General features: G+C 58.8%; 2 protein-coding genes across 4 annotated transcripts in view; both read right to left on the reverse strand.

The window, feature by feature from the left end:
• The window catches only part of ARID3A (AT-rich interaction domain 3A), a 32,811-nt gene extending 19,835 nt beyond the window's left edge, over window positions 1-12,976 (reverse strand). The window contains exons 1-3 of the mRNA XM_081076638.1: window positions 12,910-12,976; window positions 8,948-9,584; window positions 7,663-8,002 (exon numbers count right to left, since the gene is read on the reverse strand). Of these exons, the coding sequence (XP_080932764.1) occupies window positions 7,663-8,002; window positions 8,948-9,327 (720 nt within the window). The 5' untranslated portion in view covers window positions 9,328-9,584; window positions 12,910-12,976. The remainder of the gene's footprint in view (window positions 1-7,662; window positions 8,003-8,947; window positions 9,585-12,909) is intronic.
• A 4,526-nt stretch (window positions 12,977-17,502) lies between these two features.
• On the reverse strand, window positions 17,503-22,687 carry KISS1R (KISS1 receptor). Of its 3 annotated transcripts, none has more exons than XM_081077343.1 (5): window positions 22,016-22,687; window positions 21,233-21,357; window positions 20,642-20,773; window positions 20,171-20,403; window positions 17,503-19,999 (listed from the first exon to the last, which is right to left on the reverse strand). In XM_081077343.1, the coding sequence occupies exons 1-5, from the start codon at window positions 22,242-22,244 to the stop codon at window positions 19,648-19,650; spliced, it is 1,071 nt and encodes a 356-aa protein (XP_080933469.1). In that variant the 5' UTR covers window positions 22,245-22,687; the 3' UTR covers window positions 17,503-19,647. The 3 variants fall into 3 exon arrangements, with proteins under 3 accessions (XP_080933469.1, XP_080933468.1, XP_080933470.1); XM_081077342.1 differs by having other exon boundaries at window positions 19,192-19,999; window positions 20,638-20,773; XM_081077344.1 differs by having other exon boundaries at window positions 19,240-19,879; window positions 20,638-20,773.
• Window positions 22,688-23,056: the final 369 nt, after the last annotated feature.

The following is a 23,056-nucleotide window of genomic DNA, read 5'->3' on the forward strand; positions in this document are numbered from 1 at the left end:
GGCCAGCGGGGATCGGGGTTGCCTACGTTGTGTGCCTGGTGGGCCCTGAGCTCCCTGAAAGTGCCCAGCATGGCCAAGCCCCAAGTCAGGCACCCAAACCCTCTTCAGGTTTTGAACTATTTCCTTGGGGGACCGGAACAAAGCACCAAACACAGATTCATTCTCATGGTTCTGGTGCCAGATGTCCGAGATCATGGTGTTGCAGGGCCTCCCTCCTTTGCGAGGCCCCAGCGGAGGGACCTTCCTGCCTCTCCCAGCTTCTGGGGGCAACTGTGTCCCTGGGCTTGTGGCCGAATCACCCTGATCTCTGCCTTTGTCTTCACATGGCCATACCCCTGCATGTCTGTGTGTGTCTCCTCTTCTTTCTTATAAGGACACCTGTCATTGGATTTGGGGCCCACTCTACTCCAGTGTGACCTCATCTTAACTAACGACATCTGCAAAGACCTTATTCAACATAAGGTCCCCTTCAGAGGTTCCAGGTGGGCATGACTTTCAGAGAGCCATCGTTTACCCTCCTGACAGGTTTCTTCCCGGAATGTGGGTTTCTATCTATTGCTTTTCCATCGTCTGGGAGGACAGGAGTATGTCCCCGAGGCCACAGGGCCTCCAGGGGTGGTGGGCAGTGCTGACTCTGAGCCCTCCCTACTGCCCACCCCTTGGCCCCACGAGACCCCCAGCAGCCCTGACTGCAGGGCAAGGCCTCGTCCAGAGCTGAAGCCTTCAATAGGCAGATTGGTTACCGTTTAACCTCATGACCTCCAATTGTCCTCTGGCCGCATGCAGCCAGGCAGGCAGAGAAGGGGCGGTCCATGCCCCGCCCCTGCGCGTGCTCACCCACCAGCCAGCACCCCCAGCTGCTCCCCTGACCAGGCTTGGAATGCAACCTGGCATGGCAATGGCGTCCGTGATTGGGGGTACTGGGCAATCACAAAGGGCCAGGCAGACGCTCCTTCATGTCACTGCAGGTGGTGCTGGCTCTGGGGATCAGAAAATGTATGGGGTTGAAGGGTGTTTGTGTCAGGCAGGAAAACTGAGACACAGTGTGGACGCAGCCCTGCCTGGCAGCCTCTGGATCAGAAAGGACGCAACCCTGCCCAAGACCACATGGCTCGTGAGGCGTGAAAGGAATCGAGCGGTATAGTGGGAGCCCCCCCCCCCGCCCCCGGCCTCCGGAGCACTGGCCATACTTCGGAGCTCCCTGGCTACCTCAGCACAGGCCATGGCAGCTGGCCTGCCCGGGGGGCCAATGCCAACCAGTAACCAGGGGACGTGACTCTCTGGCTAATGGTTAATGGACCCCACTGTGACCTCACACTTCATGGGGCCTGCGATGCCCAGCGGGGCAGGCAGGTGGTGTGCACAGAAGGCTCACACACAGGCACACATGGGAGCTGGCCGTGCGTCCGGGCTTACACACACGGCCATGTGCAAAACAGAACAGCCACAGGAGACTGTCACCCCATCACACACTACACAAGGAATACGCAAGGTGCCAGGTCGGCACACTCGGGGACAGACAGGACAGCCACCCCAGGACACACTCAGCAACACATCCATGCAAGTGAGGGACACATCACACGCTGTACGCATGCACACAGCAGACACACACGCGCCAGACATGCGGATGCGAGCAGGTGCCAGAGATAACAGACACTCGTAAAACATACCACGGATGGGGCCCCAAAACGTACACACACAAATGCAACAGCCATGTACCAGCACACACATGGGTTATGCACACACAATATCAAATGCTTCCCAGGGCCCTAGCTCTGGCAAGCACAGATTCCAACACTTACCGCTGCCCCCAGCCCACGGGGACCATGCGTCCACCACCACATCCCACACCCACGTGCACACTCATACACACCCACACTAGTGGGCCTCCACACGGCTCACCCACACCCATCCCCCTACCAGGCACCCAGCAAGGACACACTCTGCCCGCCGGGCACCGCTCCCTCCAGCAGCCGCGTATGTTATTAGAAAGCGTGGGGCGTGGCTGGGCGCTTGGCAGCAGCCACCAGGATGAGGAGCTGGCGGTGGGCATAGGGCCAGGCCACGGCGGCGGTGACCCCACAGCGGTGACCCAGTGGCCGGGTGACGGCGCAGGAGCCAGATAAGGTTCTTCCGGCTGAGTCAGTGTGGTTCCCAGGGCTGGCACGGGCAGAGGCATGGTGCCAGGGGCTGGCGGGCAAACACCCTCTCCACACCCGCCATGGCTCAGCTGGCTCCGCGCCAGCAGCCACAGCAGCTTTGATGAGGCAGGCGTTGCCCCAGGCAGGGCGAACTGGGCTCCCCAGGGGCTTCCCGACACCCCTCCTCACCCCCTTGCACATGGCCCAGGGATCCCCGTGCCTCAGGAAGATGCCTGGTGCCAGAGCTGGCCCCCAGGACCCATGGGGCCTGGCCCCTGGCCCACTCTGTCTCAAGCATACCCATGAACATGGTTGGGCTCAGAACCCAGTGTCTGACCTGGCCTTTGCCCAGGCTGTGCCTTGTGTCTGGAATACCCTCCTCCACTGGGAAAATTCTAACTCATCTTCCTCCCCTGGCCCACTGGCCTAGCTGTAGTGCTGGATTCCTCCCTCCTGCCTGGCCCACAGACCCCAGAGGGGTCTTCCCAGCATTGATCTCTCTCCCCAGGTACAAACCCTGATAAGACCCCCCTTTGAGTCTACCTTTGGTTTGCTTTAATGTTCTGTCCACCCCTCCCTTCCCATTTTATGCTCCAGCCACACTATTCTAAGAAGCAGATCCTACCCTTCTCTGTCCATCTGGCAAACTCTTACATATCTTACAAAGCCCCAACTCCAATGCCCCTTCCTTTGGGTAGTCCTCCCCTCAATTTTCTTCCTCTAGCCCAGCCCTGAACCCCTGAGGGCTAGGAATGCCTGTGTCCTACTCTGACATCTCCCAGCCTGGGAAGCTACCAGGCAGGATCAAGTAAACGTCTGCCATCTGCTACCTGAGTCCTGGCAATTCCAGCTCCCACCCCACAATGCGCCAACGACTCTCATGAGCCCAGAGATGTTCACTGCAGTACTGTTTACAGGAGGGTAACAGAAGCAGACCAACACGTTGGTGTCAGCCCCACAATGGCACTCTGCAGGGAACTGAAATGAAGCGGGTGACTCGGGACATTTGGATATGACAGACAGTTGCTGAACCACAAGGATGTGAAAAAAAAACACACACAAAAAGCAGCATCCAGTTCAGCAATGGGTGGAACCGTCCAGACCCCTGAAAAGTCACATTTCTGGGCATAAGTAGGTAGAGACAGGCTTGGAAAAGCTGTGGTTGATGCCGGCCAGGTTGGGGCAACCTCGAGCCTTATGGAACCGTCCCGTGTTCTTTCCACATGACAATATTGTCTAGTGTTACTTCTGGAACCAAAAATGGACTTTAAAACGTATGTAAGTGTATTTTTCTCAACTTAAAAAGTCGAAATGAGCTAAAAGGACCAAAACAAAAAACCAAATGTGATCCCAGCCTCTTGCTGATGACACCGCCGAGGCCCTCGGCTTCACCTCCCAGTTCCTGAACCTGTGGAGCAGGACACCCCCCAGAATGAAGTGGGCCCCAGGAAGTCCACGGAGGGGGTGGGGGGCCAGGCAGGGTCCACAGTGAGAGCACAGTAGCCTTTTGGGCTGCTGGTGGCTGTTTCTGCCCGCATGCCCACTGTCCAGGCACTGGGTCCTGACGCCTCCATTTCAAATGAAGAAAACAGGCTCAATGACGCCACCAGGCTACCCCAAAACCCTGCAGCCAGTGGCCCCCTGCACCTCACCCATCTGTCTGTCCACCCAATTTCCCAGAACTGGGGCTGTGGCCAGTGCACCCTGAGGTCCAGTCCCAGCTCTGACACCGCCCCCATGACAAAGGTCTTGACAGCTCCATGCCTCAGTTTCCCCATCTGCACAAAAGGGCGATGGCAGTTCCTCCCCCACAGGATCAAGAGGGTACCCAAGACACGTGTGAGACACTGTCCGCTGTCTGTGCGTAGCTAAGAGACAAATGTGCCAGCAGTGTTGCCTCCATATCTCTGATCTCTCTTCACTGGTGAGCAGATGCTACCTTGGAAAGCGGAAAAGGGTCCCAATACTTAACGCGAATCGAAACCACAGTGAGATGCTGAGGGTACAGCTGGAACCAGAGGCATCGTCACCAGTATCGGTGAGGACAGAGCAACAAGCCTCATGCATGGCGGGTGGGACACAAAATGGGGCACTCAGCAGCTCCTCCAATGCCAGAGTAACCATCGGACCAGCAACGCCACTCCAAGGTGCACAGCCGAAAAAACTGAACACACACATCCACACAAAAACCTGTACACTAATGTCCACAGAAGGACGATTCACAACAGCCAAAGGTGGGACCAGCCCAAGTGCCCATCAGCAGGCGACAGACATAAACAATGTGGCCCATCCACAGCTGACGGAAAAACACAGTGTGGCCCGTCCACATACTGGAATGTCACCCGGCCGTGAAAAGGAGGGGGACGCTGACACTCGCCACAACGTGGATGGACCCTGAACACACGGTGCTCATGAGAGAAGCCAGACACACAGGCCACACAGGGTGTGATTCCACTTATGGGAAATGTCCAGAACAGGCGCGTCCACAGACAGGACATGGGTTAGGGATTATCGGGGGCTGGGGGAGGGCAGTGGGGGTGACCGCTCATAGCGACAGGGCTTCTTTTTGGGGTGATGAAAGGTTCTGAAACTAAACAGAGGTGCTGGTTGCAAAACACTGTAAATGTGCTAGAAACCACTGAGTTATATACTTTAAATGGGTGAATTATGTGCTATGTCAATTTTATATCAATAAAGCTGTTAAAAAATCCCACCATTTACTTGAGTTGTTGAGACTAAGGATTCGAATCCTTAAGTGGCTGAAGACCTGTGATTAAAACTAAACTGCCTTACAATCCCACAGTGGCACCTTCTATAGTCCAGGCATGGCCATGTTGGTGACAGGAAGCCACCAGGATGTCACCAAAATGCCACATCCGATGCCAGGATACTGAGATCCTAATCGCTGCCCGTAACACACCCCAATCCCCACCAACAGCTCCAGGAGTGCTGGCCTCCATCAGCGCATATCAGGGGTCCCCCAGTGCGAGGTTCCAGGTTTTCCAGGAAAGATTCCGTGGACACAAGCCCACTGCTCCCAGGCCTTTCCCAGCCTGGCTGCCCCCCAGACCTGCAGCGAACAGCGGAATTTCACGGCTGTCGAGGCTTTCTGGGCGGAAGTCAGTCCCAGGCCCTGCCAAGACTGGGAGGAAAAGGCACAGATGATGCCAAGTGGGCGGCTGGCCGGCTGGCCTGCCACGTGCCAGGAAGGGGGTGGGGCTACACCAGAAGTCAACATGGCCCCTGACACCTGCCCTGCTGGCTGAGACCAGGCCACTGTTGACACTGGCTGCACAGGTAACCTGACACAAACAGGCAGGATAAGTACCTGGCACCTCACAGCAGGCGCCCCTGCCAGCCCACAACTGTCCTCAGCCCCTCACCTTTAATCCACCCCAGTGGTTACTGGCCCCATGTACAAGCCAAGCTGGGTCCCGCCTCAGGACCTTTGCATGGGCTGTTCCCTCCCTGTGTGTGCCCGGCTCCTTCTCCTATAAGGCTCGACCCAAACGTCACATCCCGAGAGGCCTCCCCACTTCCCCAGTAAAGACGCTGATCATATCCCCCCAACCGCCTTGTGTTACTAACCATTTACTTGTTTACTGAGCTTCACCCACCACAGGAATAAACCATGAACGTGTATGACACTGGGGTTCCCTCACTCTCTGGCCTCTGTTGACCCCTGTGACCCGACCCTGGGTGTCCCGAGACTTCACCATCTTATCCTGGAGAAGTGGGACAAAGCCTCCCAAGGCACTTTGTTCCTGACACGCTGAGGGGGCTTTGGGGTCAGCACTTCTGACCCCTTGTCCCTGCCCAGCCTGGCCACCAACTACCCCACACTTCTGTTAGTGTTGGGGTGGGGGTGGAACATGGGTCCTGTAGTCCTCTGACACCAGAAGAACTGCACATCCTCGTCCCTCCCTTCCTCTGAGCCTGGCCATACCCCTGTGAGATAGGGGTGTCTTGTCTGGCTCTGGCCCCCAGCCTGGGGCTCCCCGTGGGCTGAGTTCAGGGCAGACGGCAAATACCCAGTATATAAATGAACATGACTTGCCCACAAGGTGCCTGTCTGTGTTACATTGAGCCCAGAGGACGCTGGGCTCAGTGCCTACAAGTCCTGCCAACACTGTGCCTCAGTTTCCTACCTGCAAAATGGGGTGGATGGCCGCCCAGCAAGTATTTCCTTCCAAGAGGGAGAGAAACTGAGGCAGTGAGCAGGACGGGACCATCAGTCCCGTCCACAGGTTCAGGCTGGTGTCCACATACAGGGGGCAGCCTGGGCCACCTGTGGGTTGGGGCTGGCCTCGCCCTCAGGAGGTGATGTATGCGGCTGTCATTCTACCAGAAGGAACCACCATCCACGTGCCATGACTGGGCAGGAGGTGTGGCCGCACCCAGCCCCAGATGCCTGGGCAGCTCCTGGAAGGGCAGGTGGGTGAGCGGGGCAGAGGGGAGATTAGCTCTCCCTCCATCCTTGAAGGAGCTGTGCCTGATACCCGGGGGCACTGTCCCTCCTGCCTTCACACCTCTTCCAGGCCGTCATTCCCACTGCAGCCCTTGGCTTGTCCCCATGTGTCCAATTCCCAGTTCTTTACTTCATCTGTGAGTTTTCTGATGACCTGAGCTCAAGTCCCAGCACCCAGTCCCAAGTGAGGCTGAGAGGGGAGCCCCTTGCGCTGGGTCCCCAGAGACCAGCCCCTGGCCAGTACATTGCTCAGGAGGTCTCCCAGTCCATTCTGGAGCCTGCATCTGCAAGTGCACTGCCCCGAGACCGCTCCCGTGAGCTAGTGTGTCCACAGTCCCCTGAAACCCGGCAAGGACGGACACTGGGCTGGGGAGGCCAGGTCCCCTCCAGCCACTCCTGGAGGTCGGGGCAGGGCCCAGCTGGCCGCGGGTGGAATGTGAGCCCCACTGGCCACCCTGCCGCCATCTGGTTTCCATCTGCCCAGCCCAGCTCAGCCCAACTTCAAAGGATGCCCTGCCTGGCCACTTCCTCTGCTCTGACCGCCTGCCCTGCGGGAAGGCACCAGGACTGTCTGCTTCCTCCCCGCCCCTCCGGAGCCCCAGGGAGCTGCTGGCCGGCACAGCAACTCAGCCACCTCCTGCTCAGCCAGCTGCCTGGGCCTGAGGAGAATGGACTGAGCGCCAACGCCACGGACGACAAGACCTCCAAGCCCACGTCACCAGGCTGCACCCACAGCCACCATGCTGAGCCAGTCCAGCCACACGGCTTTGCCTGGGCCATCCCCTCCACTTGGAGCCCCTCTCCTCGCTTTGTCCCTCTGCTTGTCCTAGTGCAGACACCAGGAGCCCCCGGACTTTTCCCTCCTGGCTCACGTCCCCCACATCTGTGCATTTAACGGCCAGCCCATCCCATCTCACCCACAGGACCCCAGTGCCCAGCTCGCATTTGCGCACAAGGGAGGCAAACACCAGCCACTGGGGTTGGCTGGAAGGACTCCAGTAGGAGCTGGGTGCGCCCCTGCCTCCAAGGAACCCGTTACCACGCACAACCCACCTGCTTGAACTGCTCCTCGTATGTCCAGTCCCCATGGTCAGGAGGCTGCAGCTGGGGTGCCACGTGGGTGGCCCCCCCGGGGTGGGCCGGGCCAGCCCCTGACCGCTCCTGGCCGCCCAGTGCCCGAGGCCCACCCTCGCTGCCACGGAAGGCCTGGGGTGGCTGGGCCTTGCGGGGAAACAGGGCTGCAGCACGCGGGCCAGCAGCGCTGGGCGGCCCGAGCCCCTCCTCATCCTCGTAGTCCTCGTCCTCCTCGTCCTCGTCCTCGTCCTCGTCCCCCAGGGCTTCCTCCAGCTCCTCCTCCTCCTCCTCCTCCTCCTCCTCTTCCCATTTTGGCTTCCTGGGGCGGGCAGAGGGCAGAGGTCAGAGAAGAAGGCGCCAGCTCACCCCAGCCTTGGGGCAAGCCCAGCTCCTCGGCCCAGCCTGGATCTCCCTCTCTCAGAGGCTGCCAGGAGGGCCTGCTAGCAGGACCTGCGTAGGGTGTGGGCCATGCAGCTGGTTCTCAGGGAGCCCAACGCAACTGGTGCTGCCCCTTCAGCATAGCCCCAGCCACCCTCCACCTTGCCCCATGCTAACGGCTCCCCCCCGGCCCCCGTCCTCCCCTCCCTGCTCTGCTGCACAGGCTGCCTTGCTGGGCCTTGAAAGTACCAAGATGGTTTCTGCCTCAGGGTCCTTACTCAGGCTTTTCCCTTCATCAGGAATGCTGTTCCATGCTCCCTCTGGCCTGTCCTAGGGATGGTCACCTCTGCAGGGAGATCTGCGCCCACCATTCTAGAAAGCTGACCTCCAGCCACATCCCTGGCATCCCTGCTTCATTTTCTCAGCAGCCACGATCACAACCTACAATCGCCCCACTTCTTTGCTTGTTAAACATCTTCCCAGGGGTCTTGCCAGCACCCAGACTGGGGCCCACATGGGACCCCCACAGGATGAAGACCCTGGTGAGCCAACCAATGTCAACCCTGCGTAGGTCTACCCAGGCCACAAACTTTATCTGCCCAACCCTGCACCTGCTGTAGCTTCACCGGATAATGGGGCCACTGGCCACACGTGGCTGGTTCTGCTCAAGTTAAGATGAAACAAAACTACAGCCAAGGGCCTCAGACACAATGGGCACATTTCACGTGCTCCATAGCTACGTGTGAGACTGGTGGCACCCACACTGGACAGTCCAGATGGAGAACACATCCACTGACATCTAGAAAATTCTACAGTCCCTGGGGAGTTTTGTGTCTCCAGGGCCTAGATGCCCGCTCAGTGCACGGAGCACGCAGACCTCACTCACAGGTCATCATCAGAGGCCACGTCCTCGAAGTGCCTGTCACCTTCCACATGTCCTGGCACCTCCCTGCTTCGGCCCGGTGAGCCTGGTGCCCCATCCTGGGTTGTGTCCTCGTCCTCTGAGCCGTGGGGCCCATCCTCAGAGCCACTGGGACTGGGTGCAGGTCCAAGGCCGGCGGCAGCAGCCCGCATGGCAGCCAGTGCAGCCATCTGTGCCCGCTGCATTCGGGCGTTCTCAGGGTCTCTGTCCTCGTCTGGGGCAGCCCTGGTGCGGGCTGGAGGACAAGCAGGGGGCTCAGCAGGCAGCGGCTGCCGGGCCTCCAGCTCCTGGCGTGCCCGCTGCTGCCGTTGCAGGAGCGTTTCCATCACTGCCTGCAGCTTCATGGCCCTGCGGGCCGGGCCGCCCCGGGCACCAGGGGTGGGTGGTGGGGGCGGCCCCTTCGGGGAGGGGGCCCGGCCGCACTGCAGTGTGGGGGCTGCGGGGGAGCCGGGGCAGTGCAGGGTGGCAGGGGGCGGGGGCCGCTGGGCTCAGGCTGAGGGCTGGTGGGGCATGCCAGCGGAGGGCAGGCGATGCCACTTTCTCACGCTGGGCACCAGGGGACAGCGGCTGGCGTCCAGCTCATTCACGTATTTGCAGAAACCTGGGGGCCGCAAGAGAGATGGTCAGACCACACTGGGTTCCTTGGCCCCATTTTCCCCACTGAGGTTGGACCACAAAGGCCTCTGGGAAAATCCCTCCCACTCACATCAGGGTGCAGACCTGGAGGCCTCCCTGGAGGCAGAGGACCACGCACTCCCCATCTACCCCCACTCTGTCCGCTCTCCAGTGGGCTGGGAAGTGCAGGGAGGGTCACCCTGCACTGGATTCCCAGAGGACCTCAAGGCAGCCCCTACCCGTCTGGGCCACACAGAAACACCCAGTCGTCGACCACACCTCCCAGGGAAGAGCATGAATTATTGCTTCATAAACACAGCAGGGACACAGGACATTCCTGGCCTCTGACTGGCTACAGCTGGCCAGGCACCAGAGTCCAGGTAGGTTCTAAATTCTGGTTCTGGCTTCTAAGTGCTGGTGCCGCTTGGCCCAGAGAGCTCCAGGTACCCTCCTGTCACTCAGGTTAGCAGAGACAATGACTGGCCCAGACTGAGGACTTGCTGTATGTGGACCTTGAGCTAATCCTTCCCCACTCACACTGTCAGCCCTGAGCCCCCACCTCTCAGCCTCAGTTTCCCTCTCTGCAAAACAGTGCCCTAACTGTGCCCACGTCACTGTGCTCAGGCAGACATGAAGTGAGTTTAGGATGGTGAAGACTGGCACAAAGCTGGCACCACATCTCACCCACATCAGGGGGGAAGCACCCATTTTATGGATGAGAGAAACTGAGGCTCGGACATGTCTTGCTAACTTGGGTCTAGGTGAGATCAGAGCCTCCCACACTGCCCCCATGTGCTCTCGGTGGGGAATTCCCCTGCCGTTTGGGACCCTAAAAGGGGCCAACATGCTCTGCCCTCAGCCTGGGGTCCCTTCGAACCACCACCAACCCTAATTGCCAGGGCCTCCGGTGGGCCATGGGCAGAGATGTCCAGGAACCTGCGGGCTTCACCAGGACAGGAGGACGTGGGTCCCGCCCCAACCCCCAGCCCTCAGCTCCAGCCCACGCCACACCCCCACCCACCCAGGCTGCCAATAAAACAGATGGGCAGAATCCAACAGGCCCAGTGGTGACATCCCAGATGGTACATCATGGGGACAGTGTGGGTGGTGAGTGTCCAGGAGGCTGCCCCTAACCCAGCAAATGAACCCCCAAAGGCTCTCAAGCCACTCCTGGAGCAAACCAGCCACACCCAGGAGGGGCCAATGGGCAGAGGCTCCTGGTAGCTAGCTGATACTAGGTCTCCACGCTGGCCACCCTCCTTAACCCCTCTGGTGACCTGCTAAGGAGGAGCCTGAACCCACCCAAGGAGAGCTGTGTAGTGTAAATCACGGTAATCTCCCTAGTCTTGGGAGGGGCCTTACGGAGCCACAGTGAGCCCAGTGGCCTTCACCTTCTCCCCACCAAACCAGATGCCCTTTCCCCGGACCCCCTGGGACTTCCAGAAGCATGGGTAAAAGGGCAATGGGGAGGCAATGAGTGACCCCTGTAAAAAGTGGGAAGAGGTACACCCCCAAAGGACCTGGGTATCCAGCAAGGGCAGGGGTCCCTAAGCACAAAGACCCTCTCAGATGCCACAGTGCTGGCCAATGACCAGCACAGCAAAGCAACACCAAGCCCTCCTTCTGCCCCCAGACTGGCGGTCACCCCCCACCAGCCCCAAGAAGTGCTGAGGGGACATTTCTCACCCAGTGTATCGTCTGGTCCACTGCCCCTCCCCCATCTTTGACAACTTCAAGACAAGCCCCCCCCCCACGGAAACGCTCCAGGCAACCCCCGCCTCTTTGGGGGGCAGAAGGAAGAGGCCAGAGGAAGCCACTCCCCCACACACTGCCCCCCCCCCAGGCGTGCTGGGTTTAATGACCCTTCCGGGTTGCCCTGTGGGGGAGGGGAGCAGGGCAGGCCTCCACGCTGGGGCTGGGGGCGGGGGCAGGTGGGAACCCCAGGGCCCCCTGGGCCGGGGCTGGTCTCCCCCCACAGCAACCATTAACCCTAAACTGGCGACGCCCACCCCCTGCAGACCCCTCCCCCCAAGAGCCCTTTGTCCTCAGCCCCTACCCCTACTTTATGACAGCCCCGGGGGAGAAGTATTCCCAGGCAGGGACCTGGCAGGGATGGGGGTGCTGGGTGGTCGTTAGGACCTAGCTGGGGGGAGCGAAGAGGGAACGGGCTACGCCCTCCCCCCCTCCAAGCCTCGAGGAGAGAGAGGTCACCCGCTCTGGCCCCGGCCTTGCAAAACACGGTTATTTAAAGAGTTGTGCAAGGCTGGGGCCCGCGGGTGGCGAAAGGGGCCCCTCACTCCACGGAGGGGAGAGGAGGGGGAGGGTGGGGCAGCAGGCTGGGGAGGGGGCTAGGGGAGTCGGGAGGGGGCGGCCGGGAGGAAGTGAGAAAAGAAAAACTGAAAAAGAAGACGTAAAACGACAGAAGCCCCAGTCCGGGCTTCAAAGGCTTCTTGGAAAGCGGCCGATTTGCATGGGTGGGGGGGGCAACCCCTCGGCCCGGGAGACTAAAAACGGAAGATTATTGACAAACGCTTCGCCCGGGGTCGAACACCGAACGTTGGAATTGACAAACGCGAGCTCCCCGCGCTTACTGCGCCCGCTTTGTGTCTGGGGGGCACTGAATCGGGAGAGGGGACTTTTCCAGGGAGTCCCCGCCAGAGAGTTGGGGGCCCGGGCCAAACCCACTCCCGGGCGCGGTGACCGGGGTGTCCCCTCCAGGGGCCCCTTTCTGTCCCGGACCCGACACTTTATAAATAAACCGTCCAGGCAGGGAAGGCTCATCAGGGAACTGCCCTTCCCCACCCGGCGCTCCCACTCTCCTCGCGGTTACGGAATAAAACACCCGACCCGATTCCGGGGAAGAAAAATGAACTAAGAGCCAGGAGCGCAGCCCCCGAGCACAGAGACCATTTCCTCCCGCTGGGTGGGGGGCGCATTCGCGACCCCCGAGCGTCCCCGCTCGACCCTATGTAATACGGAAGGTGAGGTCTTCGAGGGGGCGCAGAGAAAGCCATCCCAACTCCGACCCACCAGAGTCGTCTTCCTAGCGCTGGACCCCCACAACGTCCCTGCCCAACTTTGGGGACCCCCTCACCCCGGACCGGAACCAGCGATTTAAAAGGCCAGCCGCCCTCCTCCCCGAGCCTCACCGCGCGGGGCCCGCTCGGGGGGCGCAGGGCCCGCTCCAGGGGAGCATGCCCCGCGCCTGGCGTCCGGCCCTGCCCTGGCAGCGCCTGGCCTCCGGCCCCCGCCGCGAGCTGCACACTGCTGGCTCCCGGCCGCCGCCGGGTTTGTGCCGCGCGCCGACTCACCCAGCCGCCGGCCCAATCCGCGTCTACACCCCCACCCGACCGGATTGGTAAAAGTCTCCCCGCGCGCGGCCTCCACCGCCCCTCCCCTCCCCCCCACCGGCGCGCTCACCGCCCCGCAGACAAATCACCGGGTGACAAATCGCTCTCAGATGCAAATACCTCGCCGGTGATTCAGCACCGCGGCCCGGGACGCGGGGAGGGGTCTCGCGAGGCCCCCTCCCCCTTCCCGGACGCCCCCTGTCCCCCAGCCCTCGGTCCCACGAAGCACGACCTGCCCAGGGTGTTGAGGGGGGGAGATTGAACGGAAATTTTCAGGTCGCGGCCCCTTTAAATGATAATAAATAATAAAAGGGAAGGGGGAACAGTGACGTAAGAGGCCCCGCCCCTGCCTAGGGATGGTGGGCAAAGTGCGTGCCGCGGCCCTGAGCGCACAGCGCGCGGAGGACGCGGGCGGGGCTGGGAGTGCCGGATGGGGAGGTGAGGCGGTTGGGCTTCCTCCCAGGCGTCTCGGGAGACCCGAGCCGGGTGGATGACCCCCTCCCCATTTTACTAGGCACGTAGCATAAATCTCCCAAGCTCAGAGTTTCATTCCTATCCCTTAGACTCAGCGTCCTGGCGCCAGTTACTTGGCCTCCGCGGAGCCGAGCCCCGGTTTTCACGTCTGTAAAATGGGGATTACAGACTGGGGAAGAAAGGAGCTCTCGTGATGAGAACCGGGAGTGGGGCAGGGCCTGAGGGAGGAGCCTAGGCCCGGCGAGGTGGGGAAGGGTCTTGGAGAGGGAACGGCTACCTGGCGCCGGGCACCGCAAGGGCAAAGGCATGCTGGGTCTCCCGGAGAGTTCGTCGCGGAATCGAGATTACCCCTATCCCCGACTGTCACCACTTCTTGGGAACCTGACAATCCACCGATTCGAGGGGGACACGAGTATCTCTTCTTAGTAATAATTTCATAATTTACATATTCTGAGCGCTCTGCCCAGCCACGTGCCTGCCGCAAGGTTCAACCCTACTATTTCTACGGAGTGGAGACTCTAAATGTCCTCATTTGGAAAAGCCAGAAACTGAGGCACAGAGTAGAGTCGGGGGAGGGGGTTATGTGTGGGGGGGCTCTGCTCGGAGGTCTGAGCCCCTGAGGCAACCCCTGCGGGCTAATCGCTGGGGCACAGGCTCCAGCCCAGATAAAAGCCGACTGGGAGTCTGGGGTGGGGGCAGGAGCCACCCAGAAGCCCCCACTACTCTAGGTTCCCACCGGGTAGGACTGGGGTCCCCGGTCTTGAGTGTTGGGGGTGTTCGTGTGCAGCCTTCCTCCTCCCCTAAAGCACACAGCATTACCATCTTCTCCGGGTCCTCCCCTCAAATTGCAGGACCGCTGCCCCCACCCCACGGCTGGAGTCCTGCCCTACCCTTACAGGAACCCAGCCTCTAGCCCCAGGGCCACCTGTAGCCTAACGGCAGCAGGTGGTGAGAGACCTCCACCTTTAGGCTATTAAACACCCAGCCCCAGCTGCTGCCCCACCCCACCCCGGAGGGAGGGGTCCAGACCTGCCCATGGAGGGGAGGGTTTAGAGACCCAGGAGAGCTGGGGTGAGAAGCCTCCCATAAACGGCCAGGCCCCAGCGCAGTCTCCAATATGCAAGGAAGCCCCCTCCCCACCAAAGGGCCAAACAGATCAGAATGTACCCCCTGCCCCACCCCAGGCAGGTGCATGGGCCTCCCTGTGCCTCAGATTCCCCTCTCTGTAGAAGGGGCCAATATTAATGCATTCCTTACAGCAGCTTCGGTCGCTACATTTACCTGCTGTAAGGGAAGGGGAAAGGGTGGGGGAACTAGTCACTCAACCTGCTCTCCATTCAGGGAGGGCGGCATCCTCTTAAAACTTCACCCAGACCCCAAACTTCCCACCTTCCCACATTTTCCCCACTTCCGGGCCTTTCCACTGGCCATTCCCCCTGCGTGGAGTGCCCTTCCCCCGTGGAGTGGCCTTCCCCCGTGGCCCAGTGACCAGTGCCTTCTCCTGATTCAACTGGAACCTCAGGTCCTTGGAGGGTCCTTCCCTGACCCCCCAGTGTCAGGTGTGGCCTGTCACATCACACTTTTATCTTCATCCAGTGCTTCTATTTCAAAACAGCTGTATTTATTGAACCTACTCAGCCCCGAGGCTACCGCTGGTAGGTAGCAGGTGCTCAACAAAATTGGTTGAATTAATGAATTCATGTGTTCCTTCCCTTCCTCCCTCAAGTCCACAGGATTTCTGATGCCTGTCTACACAGAGGTGAAGGGAACACTGAACTATTCACCATCTCCATCTCGGGGAGGTGAGCGGCCAGCAGGAAACACCTACCCCTGCCCTGTTGTCAATCACACCTTGCCTTGTCGGTGTGAGCGAGGGCCCATGAACATGTAATTTTTATTTTAAAATAACAAGAAAAAACGGTTATGGTAATCATTAATATATAATAATAAATCCCGTCTAAATTGTATTCGTTTTTACACCAACACAGCTGTAAAATATAATTTTAAATATTTTTTTCATAGAAGGGGCCCATGAGACAAAAGTGCCTAAGAGCCTGGAATAGAATAGTGCGGCTCTGCTTGACCCATTTTGCAGAGAGCAAACTTTCAGTCGGGGGCCAGGTTGGGGTACACATGAGCGATCCCCCTCCCTCCCCCTCCCGCCCCAGGCACTGGAGACTCCTTGGTGGGATCGGCCCAAGGAAGCAAGGAATTTCCGCAAGGTGCGCGCGCCACCTGCCGGGAATCTGCGGGACTGCAGCCTGGAGGAGGGACCAGCGCCGTCGCGCCGTGCCTCCCGCCAGAGGCCGCTAAGTGGCGCCGTCTCACCTGAAAATGAGTTTCCCGAGTCAGACAGGGAAACTGAGGCCCGTGGCGTGTTTCCTCCTCTGTAGCGCTTTCTGAATGCTCCACGGTGGAGTTGCTAGATAAATACAAGTCTCGCAATTAAACTTGAACAATTCAGATGAAAAAATGAATAATGTATATCCCAAATGTTGCATGGAATATATTTGTACCAAAAAATCTGTCATTTTAATCTGAAATAAAACTAACCCCTCTCCCTACGCACCCAAACCCCCGGGCCTTAACCACATAACGTGCCCCTGGGGCCCATCTCCATTCCCTTCCAGATTGGCTGTACTTGCATATGCCTGGTCTTGGCAGCCCAAAAGATTAGAATAGTCACAGTAATAAAATAATAAATTAAAAAGAATTTCCACATACCTTGGAGCATGTCTGTCCCTGCTCAGAAGTCTCCCGTGGCTCCCATCACTCTCGAGAATGACCCAACTGGTCTCTACTGTCCCCTCACCTCTCTGTTCTCATCTTCTCATTCTCCCTTCCTCAGGGATGGGGATTCCCGGTCTTGAGTGTTGGTGGGGTCGTGTGCAGCCCATTCCCTTCCCTTCCCTTAAAGCACACAGCATTGTCATTTTCTAGGAGTCCTTCCCCTACATCTCCCCCCCTCAAATTTCAGGTCCTCTGACCCAATCCCAGGGGACTGGTGGGGAGAGCTGCCCCCACCCCAGGGCTGGAGTCCTACCCTACCCTTGCTGGAAACCAGCCTCTAGCCCCAGGGCCACCTATAGTCTAATGGCAGCGGGTGGTGAGAGACCTCCACCTTTAGGCTATTAAACACCCAGCCCCAGCTGCTGCCCCACCTCACCCTGGAGGGAGGGGTCCAGACATCTGCCCAGGGAGGGGAGGGTTTAGAGACCCAGGAGAGTTGGGCTGAGAAGCCTCCCATAAAGGGCCAGGCCCCAGCGCCGTCTGTAATGTGCAGAGAAGCTCCCTCCCTACCAAAGGGCCAAACAGGTCAGAATGCACCCCCTGCCCCACCCCAGGCAGGTGCATGGGCCTCCCTGCGCCTCAGTTTCCCTCTCTATGGAATGAGTACATATTAATCCATTCCTTGCACAGTAATTTTGAGGACTATATCTCCCTTTGTTATAACCGTAAGGGGCAGAGTGAGGGGGTCCTCTCTTCATCCCCCTCTAGCCACACCTGCTTCCTAGTGATTTCTCAAATTTACCAGACATATCCTGCCTCAGGGCCTTTGCACTGGCTGTGACCTCCATCTGGTGTGCTCAGTTTATAATTCCTGGACTCACCTCCTCCAGGAAACCTTTCTGGACTCACCCCCACCAAGGTCAAGTTTCCAATTACTCACAATGGGCACACATTTTTCCTTTTCACGTCTGTCACATTTCATCTCTCTAGGTGTTTGTGACTTACTGGCCCCGTATGTACGGGTGGGAGTAGGGGATGCCAGATCGCTGCTATGGCCCCAGCCTCCAGCACAGAATCTGGCATATAAAAGGGGCTCTGAAAACAGTGTCCAGTTGAATGAAGATAAATGAAGGGCACACCCTGCGTCTGCAGTTTTGAAATGATTTCCCTTCCTGAATGTCCTTTTCAACGCTTCAACTTTTTTTTTCTTTTTGTTTCCAGTTGATTGTAGATTCTAATACAGAGAGAACTCCCTCACTAGGCTTCCCCCCACAAGTAACAGTTTGCAACACTGTAGTACAATATCACAATCAGGATATGGACATTGATGCAAGCCAGGAAGTCGCTTTCCCCATTTTACTTATAAGTGTATGTGTTTTGTTCTCTGCAGTTTTATCACTTGTGTAGGTTCATGTATTCACCACCATGGTCCAGGGACAGATTGCTTCCATCACAAGGATCCCTCATGTTGCCCACCCACCCCCTCGCCATCATCTGTCACTCCAGCAACCACTAATCTGTTCTCCACATCATAATTTTGTCATCTCGAGGATGTTCATAGATCAACTCCCATACCACGAACCTATGGGGATGCCCCTTGCTGCTCAGCATCATTCCCGAGGTCCAGCCAAGGTGTTGCCAGTATCCATAGTGTGTCCACAACTTTTTCTTGCTGAGTCGCAGTCCGTGATATGGCTGGATCATGGTCTGTTTAACCATTCACCTGTTGAAGGACAGCTGGTTGGTTCCAGTTTGGGGCTGTTGCAAATACAACTGCTATGAACACATGTATGCATATTTTGCATGAACAGGAGTTTTTGTTTCTCCGAGAGAGATGCTGGAGTCCAGCCCTCTTTAACTATTTTTTAATTCCTTTTTCACAGGGAAATCCTGCCACTCGCTCTGCACTCACCCCCTCTTTTAATCCCCTCAGCACACCTGGTTGGTTATTCATCTCACAAACATTTGTTCAGCCCTACTGTGCACTGGGCCCTGGGGACACATGGAGGACCAAGTCAGACATGCATCCAACAGGTACAACACAAAGATGTTAGAGCTGTGATGGGGGCAGCAATGGGCCTAGGTGGGGTAACTGACCCAGTCTGGAGGGATCCAGGAAGACTTCCCAGAGGAGGAGGCAACTGACCTGAGACTTGATGGATGAGTGAGGGTGCACCCGGCACAACAAAGGGAACTGCATGTGCAAAGGCCCAGAGGCAAGGATGGCAATTCAGGAAGCCACAGGGGGAGAGTGAGTTTGGGACAGTGGGGACAGGAGAGGATGTAGGCAGGGCCTGTGAGCAAAAGGGAGACTTTCATTCTCATGTCCAGCCCAGTCTGGAGACTGGGTCTTAAAAACCAGAACAAACAAGCTTTGGGCCAATGTCAAAATGGCACAATGTCTCTGCCTCTTAGTCTCACATTAACATCTCTGAAAATCTGGATTGCTTGGAGACCCATGTCCCCAAATTATTTGGGAGGACTGGGGCCCTCCAAGATATGGACGGTTGTCCTTCAGGGTCACAAAGCCTGCCAACTGTAGGACTTTTGGGGAGACTGCTCTCTGCCTCCCACCTCCAGCAGGCACATGCAGCCCCACCTACCAGGAGGTAGGGTCTCTTCCCCTCTGGTGGAATCTGGGTGGGACTCTGACAGCTCAATGTGGAAAAGTGACATTTTGGGACTTCTGAGCACAGGTCTCAGGAGGGGAGCAGTTTCCGCCTAATCTCAGAAGCTTCTGGCCAGGAATGTCTGACTTTCCAGGACCACCATACAGGGAAGAAGCCCAACAGCTACACAAGCGAAGCCTTTTGGGTCTTCCTGACCCAACCCCAGCCAACCCCACATGGTCACTGGGCCGGCTGAACCCCATGACCCCACAGAATGGTGAGAGGTAACAAATGGACACTTTGTTTAAGGAGGTTTGTTACATGGAAATCAGTCCTGCTTCATAAATGGGCCGCTTTGCATACTGTGCCCCAGGAAGGGTTCTATTTAATCAATGACACCAGTTTTCCAGCCAGGACGCTGGACACTCACCAAATAGCAGCAATAACACCTTGTTTCGTCAATTTTTAAGATGCACAGTGTGTTCATATTTTGATATCGCTGACAATGGGATGAACTTAACAATCGTACAGGCAATCTGGAGGCAGTGTGTGAAACCGTCTACTGAAGCTTCCTGAAAAGTTCCAGAATGTGCCAGCCTGAAAGCATCTTCGGTTTCAGGAAATGCAGAATAATCATCACAATAGCAAGAGCAGCAAACATCACAGCCAATTTGTACCAAACATTACAACAGGACAAGATATATTCACTAGAATTATCGTGGACAAAAATTAAAATATTAATAACAGAATAAGAACAGCGCTTGTTTCCGAGGGGCCCACCTCCAACGCGCTCAGAGAGGGGCAGCATGTTCCCTCAGGATGCATAGCCTGCCCCGTCCTGGCCCACTGCTCCCCTGCTTCCGAGTCCTGGGGGCCGGGTGGGCGGTCAGGCAGTGCAGCTCGGCGTGGGGGGCGGCGGGGCGCGAGGGCCCAGGCCGCCGGGGTCGCCAGGGAGCGCAGGGGCAGACGCGGCGGAAGGCCTGACGGAAGTGCGAGCCCAGGAACGCGTAGAGCAGCGGGTTGAGCGCGGAGTTGCTGTAGGACATGCAGTGCGCCCAGATCTTAAGCACGTAAGCGGCGTAGCTGCGCGGGTGCCAGGAGCCCGCTGGGCCCAGGGCCTGCAGCACCAGAAACAGCTGGATGGGTCCCCAGCAGGCCGCGAAAAGCAGGACCACGGCCGCCACCAGCCGTGACACCCTGGTGCGCACAGCACCTGCTCGCTCCACCAGCAGCTGCCCCTGGGGGTGGGGAGAGGTGGGAGGAGGACAGTCTATGGGCCACCCCCTCAGATCTTTCCTCCTTGGCCGTCTCAGATTCCCCCACTGCTCCTTTCAGACCCCTGCTCTCTCCCCCAACTGTGCCAACCCCCACTCCAGCCTGGCGCGCCCCCCACCTACCCAGCGGCGCACCTGCAGGGCGCTGTCCGCGGGCGCGGGGCGCAGCGCGGCCCGGCCCAGGTGGCGCAGCATGGCCCCGTAGCAGGCACAGGTGGCGACCAGCGGCAACAGGTAGAGCGCCAGCAGGTTGTAGAGCACGAAGGCGCGCTCGAGGGCGCGGCTGGGGAAGGCCTCGCTGCAGTAAACGCGGGGCCCAGGAGAGAGGCGGTGCAGGGCGAGCACCGGAGCAGACACGGCCGCCGAGCCTGCACCACAGGCGAGGCTGAAGACCTTGCCCGGGACGAGGGTTGCCAGAGGTCCAGGGCCCTTGTCCCCCAGGTGCCTCCCCAGTCCGCACCCTCGTGGTTCTTCGCAGGGAGCGTTATTGCGCCTATTTCTCAAATGCACGACCGAACCCCCAGAGAGGGGCAATGAGTGGGAGGGCGCACAGGGCAAGAGGATTTGTCCCCCCCACTCCTGTGACCCCGCGCTTCACTCACCCACCCAGATGCCCAGGCTGACGGCCAACGCCAGGCGGGGCGTGCGGCGGTGCAGGGCGCGCAGCGGAAATACGGTCACGTACCAGCGGTCCACGCTCATGGCAGTCAGGGTGGCGCAGGTGGCCTGCACGGAGACCTGGGAGGGCCGGGAGCCGGGCGTGTGTTCCGCGCCCCGCCCGATCTGTCCGCACCCACCCTGCAAGTCCCTCCACACGTCCGAGCACTCAGGTACACACTGGACGTGTCCTGGGAGAGTCTCCAGGGGCCACGATTGAAAGGGCAGGATAGAACCCATTCTAGAGAGGATCCCAGGATGGTGGGGGTTAGAGGGGTCCCTGAGACTCACAGGGAGAGGCAGCACTACCCTAGGAACTCAGGACAGGTGGGGCAAGGGCCATCTCCTTGCCCATCCCTCACACCAGCCCCTAGCTGTGGCCCTCCCCATTGCTTGGGTCCCCCTCCCCACCACCACCGGGTCCAGGCCCCACCTCCTCCCAGCTGCGCCCTGCAGACTCTGCCTACACTGCCCCTCCCAGCCGGTTTTCCCGCCCACCCACACCCAGACTCAGCCCTGGCTCCCCAGCCCACCGCCCACCTGCTGAATGTAGTTAACGAACTTGCACATGAAGTCGCCCAGCACCCAGGCAGGCAGCAGGTAGAGCAGGGCGGTGAAGGGCACGCAGCACAGCAAGAAAGTGACATCCGTGGCGGCCAGATTAGCTGCAGGCAGGACGAGATGACGCTGCACATGGGGCACACAGGCCTCAGCCACCCAGCGCTCCTGGCCCGGCCCCTAGCTCTTGCCTTTGTGGGACTGACCAGCCAGACAGCTCGAGAAGCCCCCGTTCCTTCACTGTCCCGCTTTACATCTCCAACGCGCCCCACACACTCTGGCACAGGCTTCACAGCCATTGGAGCAGCTCAGTGGGCCCGCTCCCCTTGACTGGGCTGGGAGAGCCTGAGCAGCTCCCTGTCTCTCTGAGCCTCAGTTTACCTGTCTGCAAGTAAGCGATTGTGGTGGAGAGTACCGAGCACTCACACAAACGTGCAAACTGAGCCACTGAGACAGAGGTTGCTAAATGGGGGCTCGGGGGCCAAGCAGTTCCTCCCCACACTTCTTTTATTCATCACTGTGTCATAAGAACCACATTTCAATGGGACATCTTCCTCGAGTGGCAGGGGCAAGCACTCTCCAGGTTCCCTTTTGACTACAACGGCCCGCAGGAAACCCTCCAAAGCAAAGTTTGCAACCTGCGGGTAAGGTACAGGGACAGTAGGGAAAGGACGGGAAAACTGCAGGGGAGAGACCTCTCTCCGGGAGGGCCCCGAGGGCCCTCTTGGCGACCTCCGGAGTGGCGCGCTGCGCCTGGGCGCTCACCAATGTAGAAGTTGGTCACCGTGCGCATCTGCTTGTGGCGGCAGATGACGAAGATGACAAGCGAGTTTCCTGTCAGGCCGAGCAGCATCAGCGCGGCGAAGAAGAGCGGCACGAGCCAGGCGTCCACCGGCCACAGCTCGGGCGCCGGGCCGTTGGTGGCGTTGGCGCCACAGCCTGGGCAGCCGGACGCGTTGGCCGGCGTCCACCAGGATGCATTGGGTCCTGACATGGCCAGGGCATGGGAGGCCTCGCCGCCCTCTTCCGCCCGGCTTCCTTCCGGGGTTTCGTCCTAGGATCGCCGCGGAGATGGTCTTCCTGGCCTCGCCCTGGGGATGCCCCCTTCGAAGCCCGAGAAGGGTTTCGACTGGAGGACACCGGGTCTGGAGGGCAGCTCCGCTGGGCTCAGCTGCGCCTTTGTTGGGCCATAGCCTCCGCGTGTTTATACCCGGATCCCCCACCATTGTCCCCGCCTTCTGGCCTCTTCTGCAGCTGTTCGCCACTCCCTCCACTGCCTGTGCACGCTCCATCCATCCGCACAGCAACCTTCTCCCCATTGCCTCCACCCCTGGAGCAGTCAGGGTGAGAGCACTAGGGGGTACGACTGGAGGAGGGTATTGGGGTGGGGCCAGGGGTGGATAGGCTGCATGGAGGCTGATGTGGAACCTGCAAGGACGGACCCTGACCCGGGGGCAGAGACTCTCCGCCGGGGGTTCTGGCCGTTAGATAGATGTCTGTTCTTTAAGGAACTCAACCTCCCTTGACTCCAGTTGCTGCAAGTCAGTCCCCTAGGATGTGACCACCTCCCAGCTCATGTGCAGCGGTTGGCAGACATCTGCACTGGGCACATGGGCACCTGTGCTGTTGGTGGAAGGTACCGGGTGGAGGGCAATTTACAAAGGACACTGTTGATGCCGAAAATCCCCACTCAGAAATGTACCTGAGACTAGCCCACAAAACAGTGTACCAGGATGTCCAGGTCACCATGGAGTACTATGCAGCACAGAAAAAGACACTACCCTTTGTATAGACTAAAATGGGAGC

Source organism: Rhinolophus hipposideros (genome assembly GCF_964194185.1).
Source record: "Rhinolophus hipposideros genome assembly, chromosome: 16".
Taxonomy (NCBI): Eukaryota; Metazoa; Chordata; class Mammalia; order Chiroptera; family Rhinolophidae; genus Rhinolophus; species Rhinolophus hipposideros.

Excerpts from the sequence above, each read along its gene's own strand:
- KISS1R (XM_081077342.1), bottom strand. The coding sequence starts at position 22,244 with ATGTCAGGACCCAATGCATCCTGGTGGACGCCGGCCAACGCGTCCGGC. Across the intron at positions 21,358-22,015 it reads GGTGACCAACTTCTACATTG|CTAATCTGGCCGCCACGGAT; the intron begins GTGAGCGCCCAG and ends TCCTGCCTGCAG. Across the intron at positions 20,404-20,637 it reads CAGCCTGGGCATCTGGGTGG|GCTCGGCGGCCGTGTCTGCT; the intron begins GTGAGTGAAGCG and ends CCTGTGGTGCAG.